Source organism: Euprymna scolopes, chromosome 12 (assembly GCF_053919585.1).
Source record: "Euprymna scolopes isolate OS-2025 chromosome 12, ASM5391958v1, whole genome shotgun sequence".
NCBI lineage: Eukaryota > Metazoa > Mollusca > Cephalopoda > Sepiida > Sepiolidae > Euprymna > Euprymna scolopes.
The window spans coordinates 27,375,215-27,394,192 of NC_136493.1; the positions used below are offsets into that span (position 1 = coordinate 27,375,215).

General features: G+C 35.3%; 1 protein-coding gene across 2 annotated transcripts in view; it reads left to right on the forward strand.

Annotated features, from left to right (window-relative positions):
- LOC145291218 (beta-galactosidase-like) overlaps positions 1-18,978 on the forward strand; it is a 120,021-nt gene that overhangs the window by 40,148 nt on the left and 60,895 nt on the right. For both annotated transcript variants that reach the window (XM_080136806.1, XM_080136805.1), the window contains exon 2: positions 1,499-1,665. In XM_080136806.1, coding sequence (XP_079992932.1) covers positions 1,583-1,665 — 83 coding nt within the window. In that variant the 5' untranslated portion in view covers positions 1,499-1,582. The remainder of the gene's footprint in view (positions 1-1,498; positions 1,666-18,978) is intronic.

Here is an 18,978-nt window from a genome sequence, read left to right on the forward strand (position 1 = left end):
CTTTGGGTTGAAATTTTAACTTATAAAAAATAACCTGAAGTTATGTGTATGTCGTATTTCTATAAGTAAGCAAAGACTATACTGTCGGCTTGCAATTCTATTAACCAAGCGCAGTATTTGGCCTATTTTCCTGTCTAGAACAATAAATACCAGCTCACCATCTGTCTTGTTTTCTGGACAACTTGGTACAATTTCTGCTCTTGCATGACTAGTCTGGGTCACTTTTGTTCTGACTGGTTGAGCATACTAGCTTGGACAGCTTGTCTACCAATAGTGAAAAAGTAGATAAGCGTAGCGCTACCTGTCGATAGTTGTATAATATCTGGATAACTTATGTCACACATAGAAAGGAACCCTGTACTTATCTCCAGTGGCTTTTAGAAATACTTGGCTAATACTTTACTTATATGAACTTTGTTTTCTGACATCTAATAAGCACCCATTTAGTCCAACCTAGTCTAAAAATTTTAATGCACAATTTCCCCTTGAGTCTGGGCCCCAAATCTCAGTAATCCATTACCTCTTGGTTACAATATCTTGCTTGAGATAAATAAAATTTTAAAAAATCTATTTCATTTTGAATAATCAATTCTTCTTGGGAATCATGACATCATGTTTTTCTGAACAATAAATTGTTAGTATGATTTTAATTTCTCGGACTACTCTTCTCATCTTCAGTTATTTTCACAACGTTTCCCTCCGTGTAACTCCAGACCTATAGTATATCTTGTCAAACCTGGAAATCTTTCCTGTCAAACTTTGGAATCTGCGCAGAATTTTGAACAAAATCCTTTATTTAATTTACAGGGGTAGCATGTTCTTGTTCCATCAGTCATGACTGGGTAAAAGTCCTAAGTAATTAATTCGCAATGGTATATCAAGTGTTGCCCACACTGGGGATTGAACTTTCAATCTCTAGAAGAGTGTAACTTTATGACTAAATTTTACCAGTCTTTCTGGAGGTTGAAGCAGACTTAACATTATTTATGTATTTATTCTGATTCATGCGCTATTAGTGGTTGAAAAGATTATTACAATATTGTCATTTTAAAAATTGACATTCTTTTAACATATAATATATTTTTTCTGTTTTCATTTTACAATCCTTCCCTCATCCTTATTTTTATAGATACGTTTTCATGAAAGAATTCATATTTTATTCTTGTTAATCCATGAATAAACGTTCTAAATACTAGAAACAGTTTCGTATTAATCCTACTTCCATGAGATAGAACATTTCTAACAATTGTCCTAAAATTATTTGATGTGTATTTTAAAATATCTTGTTTTCATTTTACAATCTTCCCTCCTCCCACTATTTTTATAGATACGTTTTCATGAAAGAATTTATATTTTATTCTTTCTAATGCATGAATAAACATTTTAAATGCTAAAAACAATTTTGTATTAATACGATTTCTAACAATTGTCCTAAAATCATTTAATGTGCATTTTAAAATGTCTGTTTTCTCTTTAAAATAAATTATTCTCTCTTAAGGTGAAGAACTACACATTTGGTGTCGACTACGAAAGAAACACATTTGTTAAAGATGGCAAACCATTCCGCTATGTGTCTGGCAGTATGCATTATTTCCGGACGCCCAAGTACTATTGGACAGACAGACTTCAAAAGATGTATGCTGCAGGGTTGAATGCAGTGCAAACGTAAGACGAAACTTTATAAAATTCACATTCATTGACTTTTCAAGCATTTTTTTTTTTTTTTTTTTTTAAGTCCTTTTTCACCTGATGAACTTTATTGTCTCGGGGTTTCTATTACGTGCGTTTTAATTCATTAATCCCAATTGTCTGACGTCTTCACTCACCAACCGTTTCCAATTCTTTAGAGTTCTACTCGCTTATTGTGAATACCTTATCTCCAGAGATGATCGAATCAATTTAATCTCTTGCTTCGGATAACTTTCCTGTTAACCCTCGACTCTTCCTTTTAATAAATTTACTTTTGCAATGCTAGATTTGCCAGTTTGTTTCACGTACAGGATGGAATGATAAATTTGTCGCCTTAAAGAAAACAACACTACAGCTTTATTTTAAAACTTTTATTGAAAAAAAAATCAATTCAGGTAATTTTATTATGTAGTAGAGTTGATATCTATTCAATGTAGCCGCCTTCAGTATCAATTTCCGTTTCGATACACGTCCAGAACTGGGAGTTCGGCAAATACTCTGCGATTAGTCTGGCTTTGGTGTTGTGGAAGGACATATTGGTGATATTCTTAACGTATGACCAAACGGAGTAGTCCAGTGTGTTTAGGTCGAGGGAAGAGTCGGTGAAAGAAAGATACAATCGTAGCACTCCTTTTGAAACCAAGCCTGGGTGTCTTTGGGCTTGTGGGCCAGCACCAAGTCCTGCTGCCACACCCAGGATCTACCAGCAGCCACTTGGTTGCACCAGAGAATCACCACACTCTTCAGCACATCCAAGTACAGTTTGGTGTTGACTTTCAAGCTGAATTTGAAAATGTGAGGTGGCATGATGTGGCCCTCACTTGAAACCAAACCAAAGACCATAACCGTGGTTGGAAACTTTGTTTTCATCACTCTGGGCACGTCTTTTTTATTCATGGTAATCCAGCGATGCATTTTAAGGGTACTGGCAATGGTCCTGTTGTCATAACTTGGATCGGTAGAGAGCATTAGTTGTATAGCAATGCATCTTTGATCTCGCTCGTTGAACATTGTGTCACTTTCAGACATGATAGAAGTTCTCCTGTAGCTCTTGGAATTTGTACACAACTGGCCAACTGGTAGATGGTTTGCAACAAAAAAAGAAAACCGGTTTTCATCAAATGGAAATGGAGTCATGTCGTCTTTTCTAGGGCGACAAATTTATTAGTCTATCCTGTAAACTTTCGTAAAATGCGTTGCTATACTATGTGATTTAGTATTTATATATATATATATACTAGCATGGGTACTCAGCATTGCCTGGGTTGACATGAAGTTCTGTTTGAAACACACCTGTATACTAATCATTTTCATCATGGGCAACGTGGATACCCCCACAACAAAAATAAAAGTACGGATGAAAACATGTAAATGTAATCGCCCCAAAAAAGAAGTACGTGATACCCTCTCCACCAGATATTTCAGCAGAAGGACTACAAAGCTATCTCTTTACAACCCTTCCTTTTCATAACCTATCATACTTTCATAAATCAGAGTCCATTTTCTGTAGGCTGTTTTTGAACCCAGTTGATGACAGGTACTTTTGCTAGTATGTATATATATATATATATATATATATATATATATATATATGCATGTACACACTAGCTGTACCCTGGCACGTGTTGCTGTGGCTCAATTCTTGTGGATACACAATTTTTTGTTGTTCCATTTTCTGAGCAGATATAGAGATTTTCTGGTTTGCCAACTCTTGAACACTCAACATAAATTGTCCATATGAGAAACAGTCAGTGTGTAGATGTAAGCCACACAATTGTAAAGATTGTCCCTGAGCTTTGTTGATAGTTATTACAAACAATAATCGAATTAGGAAATGCAATTTCCTAAATTGAAATGGCACATCCGATGGGGTTATATAAATGTGTGGAAGGAAAACATCTTCACCTTTGAAAGGTCCTGTCAAAATTGTTGCTTCTATGATGTTGTTTATTAATTTTTTTTTATTACAAGCCATGTGCTATTGCAAATCTTGGATTGGTTTATGTTTTGCAACATGATGATTCATATGGCAATTTTCAATTGCAGTACATGCAGTGGCATCCCTGGCAAATCTAGTGAATTCAAAAATTCTGTTGAATAATTAACCACTTCATCTGCTTCCACAACAGTGTCGACGGACTTGTGACTACCTCGCTTGGAATTTTAAACTAAATAATATTATGTTCATGGACGTCTTTGTTTTGAGCTAGAAGAATAGCGCGTTAACTTAGCCAACTGGAATTCTTATAATTAATTTGAATATCTGAAAAAAACTTTTTTACCAACTCTTCTCTTCATATAACTAAATTACAAAAGTTATGAGGCAACAAAATTTGCCCTTAACTCAGCTGTTCTCAATTTCGAACAATTGATACAAAAATTTCTATGCGGATTGATCATTTTGCAATTGGACACGCATATTTTGAGTGCAGTTTAATATCTTCACATAATGCTAAAAAGTAGAGTATTTGAGGCAAGCATTTATTTCATCTGCTGGTGTTAATTGAGGAATTACAGGTAACATTTGTCTGAAATCTCCTACAAGCAATATTATCGCATTCCCAAATGGTCTGATATTGTCAGGCAAATCTTGCAAGGATCGACCAAGAGCCTCAAGCGATCTTTTTGTGAACCATTGTGCATTCATCCCAAACAATAAGATTGCATTTCTGCAATATTTTTCCTATACTGGATGTTTTGGAGATATTGAACATGGGAGTTTGAAAAATTGAATGTTTAATAGTAATTTTAAAGCAGAATGAGCAGTTCTTCTACCTGGTAGTCAGGTCACAGCTATTCTGCATGAAACAAGAGTTAAGCTATGTCATTTTGTAATCAAATAGCTACCAAAATCAATTTAATGAGAAAGGTTTTACCAGTTCCTCCTGGTGCTGTTCTAATTAGCAGTAATTTTCAAATAACTTTCTATTCTCGCGGTAAGTAATTTGTGACTAAAACAGGATTTATCAATGTTTTGACAATGCCTTATTCACTGTAAGTAATTTAGGTGACTAAAGTAGGATGAGGGATTAGAGAGGAAGGTATAAAAAAAAAGAAAGAGAAAAATACAGAAAGAGGGAGAGAGAGAGAGAGAGGATTGAGTGATAGAAAGGGGAGGGAGAGTTAGAGAAAGAGCGAGGGGGAGAGAGATATAAAGGGAGTGAGAGAAAGGGGGCTCGAAGAGAGGTGGAGGGAGAGATAGAGAGGGAGAGAAACAGAGGGCAAACTACACTTCACTGTTTTTGTCCTTCATTAGTGGAGGAAAAATCTTTCTAGACTGAGGCAATTTTTATTTTTGTTCCTCTCCAGAGTATCCCCTTTTCAGGAGCTGGATTTTCCACACACTAAGAACCGACCTTGTGTCTAACTCTGCCCTCGTGAGGAGACAAGTAAATAGGAATTGTGTGTGTGTGTGTGTGCATACGTACGTTCACGCGAACCTAAAAATACACCGGCAATAACTGCTACTCATTTATGCTTCTTGTACGGTTCTATTTAAACATTAAATATGAATTTCAAAAATATTTATTTTTTATGTTGCAATGTAGTGGTGTAGGAAATTTGAATGAATATATTTGCTAATTTAATTGACCACTAAGACAACAAATACGTGATTGGTAAAAAAAAAACAAAAAAACAATATGCCGGCATATTCAGTTTCAATAATCACTATTTGTTTATGCTTCTTACACGATTGTATTGCAGCATTTAAAATAAATTTTTTAAATTATAATTTATTTTTTTTATATTGCAATGTGATTGCGTAGGAAATATATTTATCGTTTAAAGATACTGACCACTAAAGCAACAAATACGTGATTGGTGAAAAAATGTTTTTTACGCATGTGACTAACAATCGAGATTTTTCAGCATTTTTCAAGACATCTATGGCAACACATCAAAGGCCGTAAATGATGATGTTCTCTCTGATTCTCTCTCCTCTGATCTTGAGCGCGTGGTGCAGTGGGGAAAGAGGTGGCTGGTTACCTTTAATGCATCTAAGACCAAGCTCCTATCTCTACATCATAAACGCTCTGATCCCCATCTGGCATCAATTGAAATGGATGGCTCTCCTCTAGAGGAGGCCACATATTTTGATAAGCTTCTGGGTTTGACCTTTACTCCTGATCTTAAATGGAACACATACATCAAGTCTGTGGCCAAGGTCGCTGGGAAAATGGTGGGATCCTTCTACCGCTCCAGAAGATATCTCACTAATGATGCAATTCTCTATCTATATAAGAGCCAAGTACGTCCAAAGATGGAGTACTGCTGCCACATCTGGGCGGGAGCTGCAAAAAACAGCCTATCCTACCTTGACAGAGTACAAAATAGACTTCGTGGCTTGGTGGGGGATGCCCTTTTCTTTACTCTACAACCTCTTTCCCCACAGAAGGGACGTAGCGAGCCTGTCGTTGTTCTATCGTTATTTCCATGGCAAGTGCTCGTTTGAGCTCCATTCTCTGGTCCCCCCTCGCCAATCTTTTTCAAAAATCACCCGACTAGCTTAAACCACCGTCAATAATTTTCCCCACTCCTTATCTGTGCCTAAATCAAAACGTAGATTCCATGAACAAAGTTTCTTTCTTAGAACTGCACGCCTGTGGAACGCAGTTCCGCTTGCCTGTTTCCCTCCCGATTTCAACCTTGATGTCTTCAAGTCCAACACAAACAAATTCCTGATGAACTGCCCCCCACCCTAAGTAATGACACCTTACCAATTCTCCAATACTATTGCTACACTATAACCCTTATCCCCGAGTGGCCATTGGGCCTTGATAAGTGGTGAACTCCATGTAAAAAAAAAAAGACATGAATTTTTTTGTATTATTATTATTGATAGTAAATATATAAAAATAAACCATGTTAGTGTAAAAAGAAATAGTAAATCGCCTAGGGGTTTAACCTGATATTCGCCAAGATAGTATTTTTCATACCATCTGTCTGATAGTCTATACCATTTTTGAGGTATGTTCTCTTTTTTCCCATAAGCCAAAGGTTTCATAGTTGATTCTAACTATAGAAAGATAATCTTATCTGTCAGCAGATTAATAATATCATAAGATATGAATTTGTTAGCAAATTAAATCGTTTTTAATGTCTGAAATTTGCAGAAAGCAATTATTTTATATCGAAGAAATTTAAGTTTATAGGAGGCAATACAATGTGGAGGTGTAATGAATAGACACAAAATGAAGACAATTAAGATATGATGGTTAGACAGGCTATGCAGTTTCATCTTTTATTGATTTAATGTGTGTGTGTGTGTGTGTGTGTGTGTGTGCGTGCGTGTGTATTAGCGATTCTGTAGTATTTAATTATGTTCACTTGAGTGTTGAGGGAGTTATCTGCCCTTTGTTTATTTATGTCACCCCTTTTTTGTTTATTAAATATTTGGATATTTTTTATTCAAATATTTATTAAATATTTAATATTTGAATAAAAGATATTCAAATATTTAATAAATAAAAAAATTAATAAGATATATTGTTGTGCTGAAAAAGAAATCAAATATTTTACATGCATTGTGTTCTTACACACGTTAAGTGGTCAGGTGGAGTATCCGTGCCACAATATTTCGGAAAGTATTTCAATTATTTTATTTATTTTCATAATTTTTATTTTAACTTGAATGTTTATTATATAAAGTACATTTTAAATACAAGATTATTTTTTATTAAAACTTTTTATACGTGCGCAGTTACATCTAAATTCTATAGCATAGAATTTAATCAAATTTCACATTGAATTTGAACGGAAAAATCAAGTGGGTGGGAATTACTATGTTATGCTGCTTAGTTTTAGTTGTCTGTTGCCAAGAAAAGTTAATTCTGGCTTCCCATCAAGATCCGTTTTGGCCACAAGACTAGTTTAGCTACTCTAAAGTTTATTTACAGATTTGAATTGACTAGAAAAATGACAGACTTCTGGATGAAAAGAAAGTATGCCAGTTGCTTTTTTTTTTTTCTGGCCCTACTTTCTTGGAACACGGTTGCTAGACGTGTAAGGGTTTTTTTTTTTTTTTTTTTTTTTTTTTTTTACAAAAAGCTGAAGCCGTTTTATGAAAATTCAGATACCTGAGTTTTGTGGAATTTTAATGATAGGGATTAAGCATGAATTAATAATATTCATCAAATTTCAGTTTTTTGGGTGTATTTTAAAGGGCTTCAGGGCAAAAAATAGACACAACCTTACATTTGTAAATTCAAATATTTCAGATTTACATTAAATTGGATCCTGCAATTAAGCAAGATTTTTTTCAGCTGAAGCCTTAAATTTTAGGCATTTTCTAGAAACAAAATCCTCAAATAGATGTTGATCAAAATTGCTATAAGTATTCTAGGTATAAAGTTAAGTGGTGTTGTGTTGATTGTAATCTTTTGTAAGGGAAGATAACAGTGGTGTAAAACTTTTAGTGTGTGTGTGTGTGTGTGTGTGTGTGTGTGTAATGATGTTGATAGATTTTCAGTTTCAGCCAAACAACGTTGCAGCTCACAAGAGTCATTACAGCCAACAAACCAGAAGTCCAAGATTTGAGTTTCACCTTCATTTGGGCTCATCAGTTAGACACATCCGAACTCTGGATTTGAAACCCAAGTCTCTTGCATGTGAGGCGAGCACTCTACCAACTATGAAAGCACGCCACACACACACACACACACACACACACACACACACACACACACACACACACACAAGAAAGCCTATTAACTGACACAGATCAAACAAACCATGGTGAAATCCGACAGTGGAATGGACCTAACTCATACCGAACAAGAGATGTGGTCATTGCAACCAGCTATAACCCAAGCCGACATCTCACAATTAGGAATTTTATACTCGTAAGGCGATGCCATCATGATAGGCTAACCTAGCAATCAGCAATAGAATCTTCAGAATGTGAGAGAATATATAATTATTTCCACAGCCAGACAATATCACAGTTTACAAGAGCCATGACAGCCAACATACAAGTATAAAATTCCTACTTGTGAGAAGTCGGCTTGGGTTATGGCTGGTTGCGATGACCACGTCCCGTGTTCAGTATGAGGTAGGTTCATTCCACTATCGGATTTCGCAGTGGTTTGCTTGATCTGTGTCAGTTAATAGGCTTTCTTGTGTGGCGTGTTTGCTCAGTTGGTAGAGTGCTTGCCTCGCATGCAAGAGGCTCAGATTTCAAATCCAGAGCTCAGATGTGTTTAACTGATGAGCTCAAATGAGAGCGAAACTCAAGTCTTGGACTTTTGGTTTGTTGGCTGTCATTGCTCTTATGAGCTGTGACATTGTCTGGCTTTGAAAATAATTATCCCTATGTATAATAAGAGGCACAGTTTTTCCTCTCTGGACCAAAATACTGTAGGTTTGCAACAACAGATGGCACATACAAATGTATTATGTTTACACTATTAGCCATTACCTTATTTAACTATAGAACAATATTTTAGACACATTAATTCATATTAAAACATTACATTTATTCCTAGGAGCGACATCATCATCATAACCTACAGAGGAAGTAGTTCTATTTTAATCCCTATTTCATAAGTTCTCTTACGACCCCATTCTTCACTGCGTGAATTTATACTTTTTCTTACTTTCCTGTGTCTACGTCATCATTAACAGAGTACAGAATTCATACCCATCGCATACTCTTACCACTTTTTATCTACAGAATTAATGTCGTCTCCCTTTCTGTATACACTGGCTCTTGATTGGCTGAACTCTAAGCATTCCTACATTCTAGATTAACAGTATAGGCCTCAAAACTGAACACTCGCTTGCATTTCAATATGGCCTCTTCCAATCACATACATACAAAAGAGAAACCTTCTGGTTTATTACTTATCGCATTAAACACACTGACAACCCATTTCACATGTATTTACACATTCAAAAAAAAACGTGTGTGTGTGTGCCTTTAAACTAATAAGTTAACATTTTGGGGAATTATTTTAACATGAATAATTTTATCTGTAAGTATTTATTTCGCTTTGATAACATTTTTCCTGACATTTTATTTTTACAAATATTAATAACAATTATAATAATTATCCAGTTATCTTGGGGTTGCCCCAGCACGCTAATATATAACACTTATAATTTAGTTGTTAAAAATCAAGTCCGTCATCTTAAACGCTGGAAACCAACTTTTAAACACAAATGCAAAATGAGGAAGTGGGAGGGCGGGAAAGGGATTAAAGCCACCTTTCCCTCTTTTTATTTGCTCATTCGTGTCTGTCAGTAAAAATTCTCATGAACAGTGTTAGTTTTATTTTAAAAAGGTTTTTAGTGACCTATTAATTTTTCTTTTAAATAACTTCAATTATTGTAAATAGCAATAAAGCTATTGCATGTATCTATATAAAATCTAATATATAAAAGGCTATATGTCTGTCTGTCTCTTTCCATATTTTCAAACTCTCCGAAACTAAAAGTTGGAGAGCAGCGCGAGGGGCCTCAAGTAATTGGATTTTTTATGGACCGTTGTTTTATGGGTCTTTATTCCTACATATATTAGCTGTATGTAGACACCTGGCACAACAGATGTTAAGTACAAAATAAGTTTTAAGTGACTGGTTTTATTTATTCATTTCTACTGTTTATTCAGCCTAAAAGGAACAGTGCCATCAAGTCGTAAAGAGCTACTATTTTGGGACTAGATTAGCACTGATACTATGTAGGGAGTTGGGTAGCAAGATATCTGTTCAAAGTACACTTTAACGTTGGCATTTCAGTACAGTCAGTTTGAAGGAAGAAACTATTATAGAGTAGGAGGCTTTACGGCATCAAGATATCTCTACAGTGTAAGTATGGGATTTTGTAGCGTGTCTGTCAGGCGTATTCCTGTATGAGTATTTATTTTTTTTTTTTTCGTTTCTACAACTGTTTCTTTTTTCCTTTTTTGTGGCATATCATCTCTTTTTTTTTTTTTTTTAAATACATTTTTTGTGTAAGTATATGATTCTTTTTCTTTTTTTTCTTTTGACATTGTGTGTATGTGTGCGATAAATGGTCTAGCATTTTTTTGTGTGTTTTAAGGACCGTATTTGTGACTTTTTTTATACACTTTTCATATTGTAAGTGTGTTTCTTTTTTTTCTTGATTATTGTGTTTGTGTGAATTTCGTCTAGCAGTTTTTTTTTTCCTTCACATTTTTTTTTCTTTTCAAAGGACCCTTAGTTGTGTTCCGTGGTATAAGCAAAGTTCGATTTTTTTTTTTTTTTTTTTTTTTTTTTTCCGTACCCTTGTAGGGTGCCCTGGCAACGTGCACCAAATCATAATAGATGTTGTCTAGCAAGGGTCTCATATTGGGAACATATTAACGGGACATGTATAATGGCATACTTATAATACAGGGATCATAAAACACGACGATGGTGGTGATGAGGGAGAGATTTATATCTGATTGGGATGATTTTTGTTAACACATATAGAGGAGCACTTCATACATAAGTTCTTATAACACATATTAGGAGGAGGCACATTATACTTGGAAGGGTTGTACAAAGTTCGTTATATGATGATAAAAACACATTTACCTTTTCTGTTGTAAGGAATGACGACACGAGACAAATAGTTACAAGCATAGTCGGTTTCTTTATTCTTCAATCGGCCGATCGGTGACATCAGGAATTCAACTTGGATCTGCATGGTGTACTTTTCCTCTCTTCACCTCTAAGGGGCTCTCCTCTCCAACTGACTCTCTCATCAACTCTCTTGATTTTCAACTGTGTCACTTCCAACTGACTTCTAACTTTGAACCCTTAGGTTCCTATATTGAGAAATCTCATTTGTTTATGACGTCAGAAGTGTGGTTTTCAAATGTGATTAATTTTCACGTGGCTTTACATATGTTTGTCCAAACACACTTTTGGAAAACAAAACAATCTTCAATTCTATTTCTAACCTATTTTTAAACAATATATTTTATGTCGCATTGTTCATTCATTTAACTGACATTTAATATTCAGATTTCTAAAAAAATGGACAATCGACTCTTTTTCCGACATAAACAATATTTAACTATTTCTAATAGAATTAACAATGGACTTAATTTCTAACATTCCATTTTACCATTATCTTTAACACTTGCTTACAGGGTTCGATTCTAACCTTATCCTAATATCATTTTCACTTATCTAGTATATCTTACTTACATGAGGACGGCCCTGTCGGTGGGGCATTAGAATATGCCGACTGCCCCCCTGCAGAGGGTAATAGTCCCTCAATGGGGCTACCTGTTGGCCGTGGGTGGCAACCCATGATGCCTAGGAAAAGGATCCTGGTGGCTGAGCAACTGATGCCTAGGGAAAATAAAGGTATCAGTTGCAACACTCCACTTTGGCTTTGTACTAGACTAGATGGGCAATCGAAGAGGCCCGATCCGATCAAACGGCTAGTCATGTCAAACCCTAACACTTGCACTGAAAATGTCAATTATAACATTTTAAAAAAATAAATAAATAAATTTAATCTAAAGATAATACAACATCTTATTACTACAAACATAGATAAACCAGTTAAGTGTTAGAAGGCGATGGCAAGGGTCCATCAATTGATGAGACAAAACCACACAACTGCTCCCTAACCAATGTTTCTATCAAACTGGGAAAGAAGAAACTAAAGGAGGAAACAGGAAATGATGGAACAAACTCAACCAATTGAGTATATCTTTTTTGTATCCCTGAGATGAAAGGGCGAATGGGTTTCCCTCCTAACATCTCCCAGTTTCGGGCTCTGAGGAGGGTGGGGAGCAAGAGAGATGAAAATCTAAACAAACTTCCATGGATAAAATAAACCCAAACAAAAAACCCAGAAAACAAAAAAATAAAACAAAATCGAAAAGAAGCCACTCTGACGTAACCAGCTCAGACAGTAAGCAAGAATATAACTATGAAATAATTGATAAAGAAAAATACTCAATATTCATAGTAATCGAAACCTTAGAAGGAAAAAAGATCAGCGATCTATCTCCATTTTTAATTGAAAAAATACTGTCTCAAAACAGCAACCCAAAAACAGCAAAAAAAATGAAAAATGGCAATCTACTTGTCACCGTCGACAACTATAAAGACACAAAAAACATCTTAGAGATGGAAAAATTCCATATCTATAAATGCAAAAGTTTTGCCCATGAAAGATTAAACACATCAAAAGGTGTCATGAAAAGCCATGAATTAACCTTGGCTACAGCAGAAGAAATAGAAAATGCCCTAAAAAAACAGGGAGTAATCAATTATGTTCGAATAAACATAAAAAGGAATGGTCAAACCATACCTACAAAAGCCTACGTACTAACATTCAATACACCAAAAATTCCCAAAGAAATAAAAATCGGATATACAATAGAAAAAGTAGAACAATATATACCAGCCCCTCTGAGATGTTTCAAGTGTCATAAATATGGACATAACAGAGAAACATGCAAAGGACAGAAAATATGTGGAAAATGTGGCTTAAAAGAACCTAACCACACTGAAAGTGAATGTCCAAACGAAATAAAATGCCCAAATTGCCAAGAAAAACACCCAGCATACTCTAAAATATGCAAAATCTTCAAAAAAGAAATAGCTGAAATAAAATACAAACAAAACGTATCCTTTCCTGAAGCAAGGAAAATAGCAAGCTCTCGAGAAAAAATAAACACTTACACAGACATCACAAAATTTCAAACCAAACAGACCAAACCCACTACCAAGACCTACTTAAGCTAATCTCTGAACTCAAAAATCTAATTGAAACTTTAAAAACTAACCAAAACGAAAACAAGAAACAAATATCAGTATCTTTGAAAACTCAGTCAAATGATCTAAAACAAGTCCCAAAGAAAAAAAAGAACCTGAACAGCAAAAACCACAAATAAACCGTGAAAGATCCAAATCACGAACACGGACAAAAGCAGAAGATAAACACGCAATATCTGGAAAGATGGAAACAGAACAGGAAAACACAAATCCTCTTTCCAAAAACTAAAATAAACAAAAAAACAGACATAATATTAATCGAAAACGAAAATAAATTTGAATTGATTGAAATCGAGAATCACAGAAATAAATCTAGCTCCAAAAACAGAACTGACCAGGAGGAGAAAATGGAGACTGAGGAACCAAGCAGATCAAGTAAACACAAAACAAAAACCACTCAAAACACAACAAATCAATAGAATACTAGATATAAAAACCTAAACAAAAACCAAACAGTTAAAAAAAACAAAAAAAAAACTTATTTATGCAAATGAATAAAAACATCATACAGTGGAACTGCAGAGGCATAAAACCAAACTATGAAGAAATCAAACACAATATAACCCCAGCATAATTGACCTACAGGAAACTCTTCTAAAAGAAATGGACACCATCAACTTCAAAGGATACCACATTTACGATTAGATCACAAACAGATAACCGACCAATAGGTGGCACCTGAATTATAATAAAAAAAAAACAGATACCACATATAAAATTACAACTCCAAACAAACCTTCAAACAATAGAAATTAAAACCACCTTCTCCACCGACCAACAACTATTTGTTCAATCTACATTCCACCTAAACATAAACTAAATAAAACCGAAATTGAAGATCTAATAACACAACTCCCCACACCTTTTATATTAATGGGGGACTTCAATGCCCATAACAAAATGTAGGGATGTGAGAATATTAACCAAACTGGGAAAATCATTGAATCATTACTGAAATAGCTATATTTAATGACAAAACACACACATACCTTTACCCAGGCACAGGAACGACATCAGCTATTGACCTAACACTATGCTCCCCCACAATATTTATGAACTTCCAATGGGAGGTACATAACGATCAGTGTGGCAGCGATCACTTCCCAATTTTTCTCAAAACCCAAGAACCTGCAACAGAAGAAACAAAACCAAAATGGCAAATCTATAAAGCTAACTGGACTGAATTTAGCAAACTTTGTACAAACTTAATTAACCAAGAAATAGTTAACAAACCAGATCCTATGTTAGTTTTCATCAATATGCTAAACGAAATAGCAATCAAGACAATCCCAAAATCTTCCACCAAACCACACCCAAAATCAACGACATGGTTCACAACAGAATGTAAGCAAGCAATAACCAACAGGGAAAAAATGCTAAAACACTTCAAACAACATCCTACAAAACCCAACCTCCAAAAATACCTACAAGCACGAGCAAAAGCGCGCTATATTATAAAAAAAAGCAAAAAAGAAACCTGGCAAAACTATATTTCCAAATTGAACAACAACACGCAATAAAAAAAAAAACATGGGAAATAATAAGAAAAATAACTGGAAAAAAACTTGGAACACCAATAAATAATATAAGTATTATTATAAATTATAGACAAAAAAGAAATAGCAAACATAATCGCAAATGAATTCAGCCAAAACTCATCATCCAACCACTACTCCCCCAAATTCCAAAAATATAAAAACAACGCAGGAAAAGAAAAACTCAACTTCACATCCAATAACAAAGAATACTATAACACCTCTTTCACTATAACAGAACTAAAAAATGCAATTCATAAAAGTAAAGATACAGCTACTAGTCCAGACGACATCCACTATCAATTTCTAAACCACATGCCAGACACATCTCTCAACATTCTCTTACAGATAATTAACAAAATATGGTGGACTAACAATTTCCCAAAACACTGGCTCAAATCCAATATCATTCCAATTCCTAAAACAGGAAAAGATCACTCCAACCCTACCAATTATCGTCCCATCGCCCTTACAAGCAGAATGTAGAAAACACAAACACACTCAAAAGAAATATTTTAAAACAACAAACATTAGAAAAGTGTTCCAAGAAGTTGAGCCCCAACAAATCATAAACTATTTAAAAGAAACAAATGTATTCAAACTCCTATAAAGTAAACAAGTAAAATTCATTTTAGTAAAACAAACCTCTTACGACTAAAACGATTTTTCTGAAAACCTAAAGCATCTTGCTTCAAAAGATAAACTTTTCAAGAAACTTAAAATATTTTTACAAGAAACTGAAAACCTATTATATCAACAAAACATTTTTGGCATTAAATGACCCTTGGAGGTTGAAATGCCGTTAGACAAACACACTCACTCACTTACATGAGGAGGGACAGACCTTTCCTGTAATATAAGCACTTACCATTAAAATACTAATAAAACAGATACAGATACCACATTTTGGTGATGGGACAGAGGTTGGAGTTTGGTCGACAATGCGGGACTTATTAGATTGGCAACTTTTTTTTTTTTTTAAACTTTATCTAGGAGCGAGAGACTAATGGCAGATGCACCAGCCCAGATGTAGCAACAATATTCTCTGCATGGGCGAACAGTGGCTTTGTAAAGATACGGGATACTCTCAGGTGTGAGTAAACTTCTAGCACAGTAAAGAGAGCCCACCTTCTTCACAGCAGCCTTGACGATTACCTCAATGCATTTGTTCTATTCATGTTGTTTGTGAATGTTTAGCCTAGGAGCTTGAGGGGAAATACTTTCAGGTAGTGTATCTTTCGCCATGGCAATCAGTGATTGAGATTTCTTTTTTTTTTTTTTTTTTTTACATTTTCACCCCAAACATAGCACATTGCCACTTTGATGTAAGGGGCTACTATTAGGGACATAATCTACAGGGGCTACTATCAGGGACATAATCTACAGGGGTACTATGTGGGGAGTTGGGCAGCAAGATGTCGGTTCACGTTACACTTGAACTTCTGCATGTCAGTACAGTTGGGGAAGCAGAAACCTGGAAGTGAATTCCAAAGTCTAGTGGTTCTAGGGAAGAAACTACTGGAGTAGAAGGCTCTCTTACATCTAGGGATCTCTACTGTGAAGGGGTGTGATTTAGCTGCTTGTCGGGTTTAGCGGAGGTATTTACATGGAGGGGGGGGGATACGAGTGCTTGCAGTTATTAAAGGGAATAAGCTTAGTATTGGTGGCATTGAACATTACCATCCAGTTTCTGGCCCATTCTATTACAGACTTGAAGTCTTTCTCTAGAACTTTAGCCATTTCCTTAGATATGTATTCATGTTTGTTTTTCCCTTCGAGTCTGTTATAGTGTGTAGTGTTATCTCTATATAAATAAAATGAACTCATTTTTTCCCCTCCGACTTTGACATTTATAGGACTGCACCTGTATACATTTGGTGCAGCCGTATCATTCACAAACTGAATCGCGACATCTGTCGTATGTTATAGGCTTATTAGCTGTCCAGTATCTTGCTGATCAGAGTTTCCTATATTCTGTCTGGTGAGAGTCCACTGTAAAAATCGGTTACATTTAATGGAAGTAGTAAAGTATACTCTCTCTAACAAATTCATCCTACCACCGCCACTCACTTACACCGTTCCAGAACGTTCACAGGAGACATTTAAAACCGACCGCCGGTTAGAATTTATCTAAAAACTGGACTGGACTTACGCTGAAACGAACCACGCTTACTTTGCCATTGGTTAGCATAAAACATAAACACAATTTATAAAGCATTTATTATAATAAAATTAGATTAAAACAGATAACAATCTGTTATCTGGAATTGAATTCACAATTACATTACTTCGATTTCGTTATAACACGCGTGGTTTGAGTTTTATGAAAACCTGGATTTACATTTACGTGAAACGCACCAAACTTACTTTCACACACAACTTCCGTTTTGCTCTTTCCTTTCGTTCTTTTTTTTCTTTCTTTCTTTCTTTCTTTCTAAGGACATGTTTTAGTTGCCATAGTAGCAACTTTTTATCGACATTGTTTCACTGTTTATGAATATTGAAATAAAATACATTACTACACATTATTAATATCTCACTTGTAATCACTTTTATCGACTTTTTAAAACTTTTCTTACTCTTTTTAAATGACAACGTTAATGTTTATGAATATTGAAATAAAATACATTACTAAACATTTATTAATATCTTTTTTTTTGGGGGGGGGGGATTTTTTACTGTTTATGTCTCACTTTTATCGACTTTTTCTTTTTTAATAGTGTTATATTCCTAAATACTTAGGAAATAAAGACAAACGTGAGTTACACCGAGTGGTATGTGTAATGGGGTTTATTTATAATACAGAAACGTAAGGCTGCTCGCCTAAGGTAAATAGAAGTACATAGTAACAAGTATGGGGAAGAAAGTCTGATAATCAACACGTAAGACTATCCGTCTTACTGCGACTGCTTGTCTGCCGCTGTCTGCCCAACAGTCCAATATATATATACAGTTTGTAACCGGTGTATAGCCAGTTATGTTCCTTCACAACACCTCCCCCTGAAGCTGAAATCTTCCTGATTTTAGCTTAAATACCTCTTCCTTTTAGGGTCAGGGCTTAATCTCCTGGTAACTTTTCTCTTTCTTGCGCTTTTCCTTCTGGTCAGCGTTACCCGGGGTAAAGGTTTCTGTCCAGCCCGTATGGTCGGTTCAGGCGAAATATTCATTGTTTGCGGTACACACGCTGGTTTTGGTATATCAAAAATATCGCACAATGTTTCCATTGGTGTCTCTTCCACATTTGGAGACAGTCTGGGACGTATTTGATTTCTGTGTCTTTTGCAGACAAAACTTAATCCTTGGATGGTATAGACCATGCTCCCAATCCTTTTTTTGATAATACCTTCAACCCACTGATTTCGTCTATTTTGAAAATTTTTGAAATATACATTTTCACCTGGGGAGAAGCACTTGGTATTAAGGTTTTCTTTTTTGAAAACTTTCTTTTTCTCTGGTAGCAGCCTATCGAAGACAGATCTTATCTTTCTTGCAAACATTAGCTCAGCCGGGGAAGAATTGACATTATTATTAGGATTTGGTGTCACCCTGTAAATTGCTAAAAATGTTTGAATACATTGTTCGTCTGTGTCCGTAGTAAGATTTTTCTTAAGTGCCCTTTTAAACGTATCTACAAATTTTTCGGCCAACCCATTCGATCGTGGATGGTACACAGGTGTTGTCATATGTAGAATATTTAGTGAGTCACAGAATTCTTTGAATTCATGAGCAGTAAATGCTGTTCCATTATCGCTCACTAAGGTTTTTGGCACTCCAAAACGGCTAAAAATTTCATTAAGCGCACTCACAGTGTTTTTTGCTGTTGGATGTCTAAACTTAAATATTTCTGGCCATTTTGAAAAAGAATCTACAATAATCAAGTAAAAATAACCATTTATAGGTCCCGCATAATCAATATGCAGACGTGACCAGGGTAGGTCCGTCTTTGGCCATGGCGTCGTTTTTACTGGAGGATCTCGAGCTGCTAATTGACATCCTCTGCATGTCTTGAC